This window comes from Mesoplodon bidens, assembly GCF_964165515.1.
Source record: "Mesoplodon bidens genome assembly, chromosome: 5".
NCBI lineage: Eukaryota > Metazoa > Chordata > Mammalia > Artiodactyla > Ziphiidae > Mesoplodon > Mesoplodon bidens.
Window position 1 is genome coordinate 60549083 of NC_138161.1, and position 9794 is coordinate 60558876.

General features: G+C 40.8%; 1 protein-coding gene across 5 annotated transcripts in view; it reads left to right on the top strand.

Moving 5' to 3' along the window:
• Positions 1-9585, top strand: part of SIDT1 (SID1 transmembrane family member 1) — a gene marked incomplete at its 5' end in the record, with an annotated part of 85656 nt that extends 76071 nt beyond the window's left edge. For all 5 annotated transcript variants that reach the window (XM_081235385.1, XM_081235383.1, XM_081235384.1 and 2 more), the window contains 5 exons: positions 502-548; positions 4980-5085; positions 5170-5280; positions 6265-6378; positions 9483-9585. In XM_081235385.1, coding sequence (XP_081091511.1) covers positions 502-548; positions 4980-5085; positions 5170-5280; positions 6265-6378; positions 9483-9545 — 441 coding nt within the window. In that variant the 3' untranslated portion in view covers positions 9546-9585. The remainder of the gene's footprint in view (positions 1-501; positions 549-4979; positions 5086-5169; positions 5281-6264; positions 6379-9482) is intronic.
• Positions 9586-9794: the final 209 nt, after the last annotated feature.

Below are 9794 nucleotides of genomic sequence, written 5' to 3' on the forward strand. Positions count from 1 at the left end.
GGTGCCCAGCTCCTTTAAAAACTGGGGGGAGGGCTTCCCTGGTGGCGCAGAGAGTCCGCCTGCCGATGCAGGGAACATGGGTTCGTGTCCCGGTCCGGGAAGATCCCACATGCCGCGGAGTGGCTGGGCCCATGAGCCATGGTCGCTGGGCCTGCACGTCCGGAGCCTGTGTTCTGCAATGGGAGAGGCCACAACAGTGAGAGGCCCGCATGCCACAAAAAAAAAAAAAAAAAAAAAAAAAAAAAAAATCTGGGGGGAAAACAGCAAGACTTCTGCTTTATCACCAGGCTTACTTTTACAGGGACGAGGTCACGTCTGTTTGCAGTCAGAGGCTTTGCCATTTAGTCCTCGTAGAGAACTTTCCGGTCATAGGCACAGCTCTCTTAAAACTATAGAAAAATTGTTTCCACCAAGGCAATTGTTTTCCCATAATTGATGCTTCCCCTATGGTAAGTTTTTTTAAAAGGCCCCTCATTTGATGTTTTCTTTCCTCCTTTCCAGGACAGAATGGTATTGCTCATCGTGGGGAATCTGGTTAACTGGTCCTTGTAAGTAGTCTTAGGAAAACATGTTTTTCTCATTATTAATTTCTCTGTAACACCGTGGTTTAGCTTTCCTTGGCTGTCATTTTTATAAAGAAGTCTTAAATTAAGGAGAGCATAGGACTGTGCTTGTTCTAGTGACTTGAAAGAAAGCTATTTTTTGTCCTGCAAAGAATGCACTAGGAAGCTCTTGTGCACCAATAGTTGCCTCCCTTAAAGCAATGAGTTCAACACACTGATGCCTCGAGCTCATTTGTTCAATAAGACAAACATCAAATTTGCTATATCTAGGTGGATAAATTAGATTGGATATATATGCATATACACACATACACACATATATATAAAGAGAGATTAATTATGCCAGCAGCTGCAAAAATGCAACAGTTTTAAACTCTTTTTAGAACTTTCCATAAAGGCTACCCAGTAGGCATTTCTCTTTCTTAGAGAGAGAGAGAGAGAGAGAGAGAGAGAGAGAGAGAGAGAGAGAGTGTGTGTGTGTGTGTGTGTGTGTGTGTGTGTGTGTGTCTGTCTCTCTCTCTCTCTCTTTCTCATTTCTTTCTTTCCCTCCAGGTCTCAATGTTCCTACTCTGCCTCTATCATTCTTCTTCCTTTTCTTTTCCCTCATTATCACCTTGGTCTTGTTTCCTCAAATGACCTCAAAGTAGAACAGTGCAACAGAAGTACATTTATGCTAGCTGTATTTTATGTATCTATTTTTTGCAACTTACTCTTAACTTAAAAATATGAATGAGTGACATATTTTATTGATCCCTCAAAAAGTAAGTATGTTGAGCTGCTTTTATTAGTGGTTCTTAGCTGATGTGCTCCTCTGGGTCAGTGACCTTTGATAGAAAGGTGACACCCTACTCCTCCTCCCTTTAAGATACCAGATACAAAGAAAGAAGCACACCATCAGGGAAAGCCAGAATCAAGTCATGAGAATTTGAATCTTATTTCGGGGCCACATGCTTTTGGAAGAAACTTCCCACAATATTGTTGCCCCAGGGTTTACCTCGGGGAAGGTCCATACCTGTGAAGGACTGTCCTTTATTCAGGGACACGTCAGGATGGGTGATTCTTGGCCGTGGTCACCTGCGATGCTCTCTCAGCCACCCTTTTAGGGAAGACCCCACAGTCCTGGAGACTCTGTAAGACAGGACAGAGGGCGCTGATAGGAGATACGATACTGAACAACTGATGATAGTGTCTGCAGGGTCAGAATCACCTAGCTTGTCCCTTGCCTCTAGTAGAACTAAAATCAAGCCCAAGTCTGCAATCAGACTTAACAATCAACAGAAAGATATCCCATGCTCTTGGATTGGAAGAATTAATGTTGTTAAAATAGCCATACTACACAAAGCAATCTACAGATTTAATGTGATCCCTATCAAATTACCCATGACATTTTTCACAGAACTAGAACAAATAATCCTAAAATTTGTATGGAACCATAAAATACAAAGCAATCCTGAGGAAAAAGAACAAAGCAGGAGGCATAACCCTCCCAGACTTCAGACAATACTACAAAGTTACAGTAATCAAAACAGTGGGGTACTGGCACAAAAACAGACATATGAATCAATGGAACAGAATAGAGAGCCCAGAAATAAACACACACACCTACGGTCAATCAATCTTTGACAAAGGAGGCAAAAATATACAATGGGAAAAAGACAGTCTCTTCAGTAAGTGGTGTTGGGAAAACTGGACAGCCACATGTAAATCAATGAAGTTAGAACACACCCTCACACCATATACAAACATAAACTCAAAATGGCTTAAAGACAAACATAAGATATGACACCATAAAACTCCTAGAAAAGATTATAGGCAAAACATTCTCTGATATAAATCATACCAAAGTTTCTTAGGTCAGTCTCCCAAGGCAATAGAAATAAAAACAAAAGTAAACAAATGGGACCTAATCAAACTTACAAGCTTTTGCACAGCAAAGGAAACCATAAACAAAAAGACAACCTATGGAATGGGAGAAAATATTTGCAAACAATGCGACCCAAAAGGGCTTAATTTCCAAAGTATATAAACAGCTCATACAACTCAATAACAAAAAGACAACCCAATCAAAAAATGGGCAGAAGACCTAAATAGACTTTTCTCCAAAGAAGACATACTGATGGCCAACAGGCACATGAAAAGGCACTCAGCATCACTAATTATTAGAGAAATGCAAATCAAAACTACCTCACAATGGTCAGAATGGCCATAATTAAAAAGTCTACAGGGCTTCCCTGGTGGTGCAGTGGTTGAGAGTCCGCCTGTCGATGCAGGGGACACGGGTTCGTGCCCCGGTCTGGGAAGATCCCACATGCCGCGGAGCGGCTGGGCCCGTGAGCCATGGCCGCTGAACCTGCGCGTCCGGAGCCTGTGCTCTGCAACGGGAGAGGCCACAACAGTGAGAGGCCCGTGTACTGCAAAAAAAAAAAAAAAAAAAAAAAAAAAAAGTCTACAAATAACTAATGCTAGAGAGGGTGTGGAGAAAAGTGAACCCTCCTACACTGTTGGTGGGAATGTAAGTTGGTGCAGCCACTATGGAAAACTGTATGGAGGTTCCTCAGAAAACTAAAAATAGAATTACCATATAATCCAGCAATCCCACTCCTGGGCATATATCCAGAGAAAACTATAATTCAAAAAGATACATGCACCCCTATGTTCATAGAAGCACTACTCACAATAGCCAAGACATGGAAACAATCTAAATGTTTACTGACAGATGAATAAAGAAGTTGTGGTACATATATACAATGGAATACTACTCAGCCATAAAAACTGAAATAATGCCGTTTGCAGCAATATGGATGCAACTAGAGATTATCATACTAAGTAAGTAAGTCAGAAAGAGGAAGACAAATATCATATGATATCACTTACATGTGGAATCTAAAATATGGCACAAATGGACCTATTCACGAAACAGAAACAGATTCACAGACATAGAGAACTGACTTGTGGTTGCCAAGTGTAGGGGGGCAGAGGAGGGATGGACTGGGAGTTTGGGGTTAGTAGATGCAAACTATTACATATAGAATGGATAAACAACAAGGTCTTACTGTATAGCACTGGGAACTATATTCAATACCCTGGGACAAATCATAATGGACAAGAATATTAAAAAGAATGTATAGATGTGTATAACTGAGTCATTTTGCTGTACAGCAGAAATTAACATAACATTGTAAATCAACTATACTTCAATAAAAAAATAAATTTTTAAAAAATGAACAAAAACAGTCCATTAATAACAGCTTTCCACTTGAAATACTTAGGAATAAACTTTGAGAGATGTATGGAATCTTTCTGCAGAAAATTTAATTACCTTATTAGGAGACATAGAGGAAAACTTAGCTAAATGAAGAAAGATGGCATGCCCTGGGTGAGAAGATTAACTATTGTAAAGATATCAATTCTCAAGTTAATGTGAAAATTTAGAATTAGAAATGGAATGAAGTTCACAGGATTTTATTCTGAAATTATTTACCTAGTTAGACAAAATTGTCAAAGGTCTCTGCAAAAGGTTAACCGGAGAAAGGAGGGGCAGAGGTGTATAGTGACAGCCCAGCATTATTCAGTAGAACTTTCTGGAATGATGTGTTTATTAGCCACTTGTGGTTATTGAGCACTTGAAATGTGGTGTGTGACCTAGGAAATGAGTTTTCAGTTTTATTTAATTTTTATTAATTTTTATTTAAATAGCCACATGTGGTTACCACATTGGATAGTGCAAGCTAGCCTAACCTTTGTTAGATAATCTAACATATTATAAAACAACAATAACACGATGAGCCACTGCTCCAAAACTAGAAATTATAAATTAGTGAATCAGGATGAAGAGGCCAGAAATCCAACTATATATATATATATGTACATGGTGTGTCTGTATTAAAAACAAGCTTTCAAAACCAGGAGATAAGGAAAGGCTGTATAATAAAGACTTTTGTTAGAACGGAATAGAAATTTGGAGGAAAATTAAGGCCAAACCCCAACCAAAATAAACTTCACTATTAATTTAGACAGCTAGCAAAAATTTGGTAATGTGTGTCAAGCCAAGTATTGAGATAATTCTATGTCTAATAATCTATTCTAATCATCTTAAATGCAAAAAGAAAAAAAAGCACAATATGTCTGAAGGTATTTATTGCAGTTTTTAATAATAGTGCACAACTGACGGACAAAGAGAAAACTCTTCATTTCAACTAGAGAGGTAGGATGATTGCTTATGGTACATCCACTGATAGGAACCTCACAATCGTTAAAAATGAATGTTCTGAAGATGTAATGAATTGAAAGTTACTTATAATATGTTCAACATTTTTAAATTCCCCTCCCACCAGAAATGGGGGTGTGGGAGTGAAAAAGCCAATAATGTTACAAATCCACCTTCATAGCTACAAAATAATTCCTCTGTGTGCTCAGTGCCCTCTTTGGACTGATCTATCGACCCAGGGACTTTGCCTCCTACATGCTGGGCATCTTCATCTGTAACCTGCTGCTCTACCTGGCCTTTTACGTCATCATGAAGGTAAGAGTGGCGGTTGGGAGCTGGGCACCGCGGGCCCTCCTCGGGTGACGCGTGCAGCTTGGCAGCAGCACTTCTCACCCACAGCTTCGCAGCTCCGAGAAGATCCTCCTGATCCCGCTCTTCTGCATCGTTGCCACTGCTGCGGTGTGGGCCGCCGCCCTGTATTTTTTCTTCCAGAATCTCAGCAGCTGGGAGGTAAGAGGGCAGTTTTCTTTTCCAGGATGACATTCTCTCTCCATCTTGCCTTTCTGACCTTCCTACCTCCCTCTCTTCATGTGCTTGTTGCTGTTTATCTTTTTTATGTTCTCTGATATGAATGCTTTCTCTAAAGGGGATGGTTTTAAATATCCACACGTGACTGCTCAATAAATGGCAGGTCATCATTATCAGGGTGGCACCTCTTAAAAACGAAGCTCTACCGACACTGCAAATGTGATCTTCATTATGTGTCATATTATGATTATGATCCTGTTCCCAGTGGATGTTTAATATGTACAGAAACCTTGCTTAGTGTATCTTCTCCACCTTATCATAGTCACCGTCCATAAAGAAATACACAGGTGCAGGTGTTTATAAATCCATTTCACAGATAGAAAAGCTGAGGCCTAGGAAACTGGTGATGTATCTGAGGCACAGAACAGGGAAGAAGTCTTAGCTCTCCGTCACCATAATCACCACAGGCAACTTTAGAACATTTTTATCACCCCAGGAAAAAACCTGCATCCCTTAGCCGTCAATCATCATTTCTCCCTAACCCCTTAGCCTTAGGCAACCCCTCATCTATCTTTTGTCTCTACAGATCTACCTATTCTGGACATTTCATATAAATGGAATCACATAACATGTGGTCTTTGATTCTGGCTTCTCTTCATAATGGTTCCTAGGTCCACCCATGTGTAGATGTTATCAGTACTTCATGTTTTTATTGCTGAATATTCCATTGTATGGATATACCTCATTTTATCTACCCGTTCATCAGTCTATGGACATCTTGGCTTTTATGAATGTTGCTGCTGTGAACAACTGTGGTCAATTTTTTGCGTGGACGTATGTTTTCTTGGAAGCTAACTTTTTGACCCAGGCATCTAGTAGTGACTTTTTAGGTTTCTGGATACTCAGCTCTCTAAGGAGTTGAACTGTGGGAATGCCCCCACTATATCCTGCCTCACCTTCTTCCAGGGAACGCCAGCCGAATCCCGAGAGAAGAATCGAGAGTGTATCCTGCTGGATTTCTTTGATGACCATGACGTCTGGCACTTCCTCTCTGCTACTGCCCTGTTTTTCTCATTCTTGGTGAGTTCATAAAAACTTTTTTCATTTCTTCTCGTTTTACATCCTGTACCCCTTTTTTTCTCTTCCCCTCTTTCTTACATCCCCTTTTGTATTTTTAATTTCCCTTTCCAAGTCTTCATTATAATTCAATGTACAGAATATCTTATTTCTTTTTTTACACTGTATCCTTCGGTTAGATCTTTATTTTCATTCTCCTTTTACTCTTCAATACTTTAAGACACAGAGTGATAAAATAATTTTCCTTCAGGTGTGCAATGTTTGGACTGAATTGTTGATTAGACCTCACATGCCCGAATCCCCCGGGAACCACTTTTGGCATTGGCTACAATCTCAGCCACACTAGGTTATTCCTTCTTGGGCTATACTCACATTCCTCCCCCTCTTCCAGTCCCACTGCATGTCTTACAAACATTTCACAAGTTCTTGGAGTGGCTCAGGATAGCAGCCAGGCCTCTTTTTGCCTTCTAACCAGTCTCTTCCAAATCTCTCCAGTAGTCCCTCCATTTTTTGCCCAAACACCTTTCCAGAAGCCATGCATATTATAACCACCCAGGATGAGAACTCCCAGCCTACTTCCATCTTAATTTTGACTTTTCCAAAATAAAAGCCCATGGTGCCTGTACACAAGGTCATTTAACAAATAACACTGGGTTGGCCAAAAAGTGCCTTCAGTTTTTAAGCCAAAATAAAGGACATTTTTCATTTTCACCAAGAACTTTATTGAACAATGTATTCACCCTTTTGTTCCACTACCTTCTGCCACTTTTCAGGCAACTTCATAATTCCATCTTCCCAAAACTTTTTATCTTTTTGAGCAAAGAACTGTTCCAGGTGCCTTTTACAGTCTTCCAGGGAATTGATTTTTTTTCCATTAAGAGAATTTTGTAAAGACCAAAATAAATGGAAATCCATAGGTGCAATGTCTGGTGAATACGGCTGATCAATCAGAACTTCCCAGCCAAGCTGTAACAGTTTTTGCCTGGTCATCAAAGAAGCATGCAGTCTTGCGTTATCCTGATGGAAGATTATGCGTTTTCTGCTGACTAATTCTGGATGCTTTTCGTCGAGTGCTGCTTTCAGTTGGTCTGATTGGGAGCAGAACTTGTTGGAATTAATCATTTGATTTGCTGGAATTAGCTCAAAATACAGGACTCCCTTCCAATCCCACCATTTACTCTGGTGTGGTTGGTGGTGGTTCATTTCGCTTGCCCCACGGTCTCTTCCATTCCACTTTATTGTACAGTATCAACTTTTCGTTGCCTGTCACAATTTGTTTTAAAAACGGAACTTTTTATGTTTGTTTTTACTTTTGGCCGTGTTGGGTCTTCGTTGCTGTGCACGGGCTTCCTCTAGTTGCGGCGAGTGGGGGCTACTCTTTATTGCAGTGCACGGGCTTCTCATTGCAATGGCTTCTCGTTGCGGAGCACGGGTTCTAGGTGCACGGGCTTCAGTAGTTGTGGCACGCAGGCTCAGTAGGTGTGGCGCACGGGCTTAGTTGCTCTGCGGCATGTGGGATCTTCCCCGTCCAGGGATCGAACCCGTGTCCCCTGCATTAGCAGGCAGATTCTTAAGCACTGCAGCACCAGGGAAGCCCAAAACCAGAACGTTTTCATTACGTTTAAGTAGAGAATCACATGCGGAAATACAGTCAAGAAGGTTTTTTTCGCTTAACTTAATGTGAAACCCAAACATCAAAGTGATTCACATAACCAAGCTAGTGCAAATGATTTTCAACACTTGATTTAGATATTTTGAGTATGTCGGCTATCTCCCGTGTGGTATAACGTTGATTGTTCTCAATTAGTGTCTCGATTTGATCGCTATCAACTTCAATTGGTCTACCCGACTGTGGAGCATCATCCAGCGAGAAATCTCCAGCACAAAACTTCACAAACCACTTTTGACATGTTCCATCGGTCACAGCACCTTCTCTATACACTGCACAAATCTTTTTTTTGCGTTTCAGTTGTTTTTACCTTTCTTGAAATAATAAAGCATAATATGCCGAAAATGTTGCTTTTTTCCTTCCATCTTCAGTATTAAAATGGCTACACAAAAATTCACCAATTTTGATGTCTTTTTTTAAATGCACGCTGATATGACAGCTGTCACACACAATCTAACAAAATTGTTTCAAATGAAGTTAAAGACAACTAAGTGCTACTCGAGCCATCTTACGGAAAAAACCGAACGAACCTTTTGGCCAGCCCAATGTTAGGCCTCCTGGTTTCACGCTGCCCACTTACTTTAGTCTTGTCCATGTAACCTCAAGAGTGGAGCAGGGCTACCCCCTCGTGGCCAGTTTGGAAAGTTTAACCAGTCTGTGTAAACATCATTCCTGAAGGCTTTTATCTTTGATAGTCACCTTACCTAGAGAGACAGAGACAACAAAAGTGGAGCTAAGGGTTCCATGTGGAGAGAGTGATGGTAGAGGGAACTAAAAGTGGAGGATTAGGGTACAATTCTTATATGGCAATATTCTATGCAACAAGATTTCATTCCTTTTAGGTCCCGACCCAAATGTCCCCTCCTAAGTGGTAATGATGTCCCTGGCCACCCAATGAAAAACAAAATTTTATACATTTACAACTGAATCACTTTGCTGTATACCTGAAACTAACATAACATTGTTAATCAACTGTACTCCAATATAAAATAAAAATACAAAATTTAGAAAACTAAAATTTTAACCAAAAAAAATTTTTTGACCTCACCCCATCCCACACTTCCTATATCCCCACCACAGTTTAATTATTATCCTTAGTACATGTTACTAGCTAACATACTTGACTTTGCTCATGCATTTGCTTCATGTCTGAAGCCCTCTCCTCTCTCAAATGTAAGCCCCACCAGGGTAGGGATTTTTGTCTCTTTTGTTCTAAGCCATATCTCTAGCACCTGGAATAGCACTTAGTAGACCCTTGATAAATATCTGAATTAATACATGAACTATGTAATTACGACAAGTGCCTGTTAAGAGCACGGCGTTGCAAAAAGCTGCAGAAGACATGAAAACAAGTAACGGCACTTGTGAGTCTTTGAGAGAAAACAGGGACTTATTGCAACTGTGGGTTCCTCTCATTTCTCTGCCTCTCTCATTTCAGGTTTTGTTAACCCTGGATGATGACCTGGATGTGGTTCGGAGAGACCAGATCCCTGTCTTTTAAGCCTCCAGCATGGAGAGCGGGGAGAGAGAGCAACCAATCTTGGTGCTGTTTCATGAAAAATACAGAGACTGCAGCAAAGTAAGCACTGCCAAATGCTCCACTCACCCTCTGTTGGGTTGGCTCTGTACACGTTCCCGCAGGGAGGAGAGGAGCTACAGGGGGACCCAAACCTGCAAGAAGGGAAGCAGAAGGGAGGCAGCAACTGTGGACAGAGTCAAGCCCTTCAGAGTCGAAAAACACCCACCATCC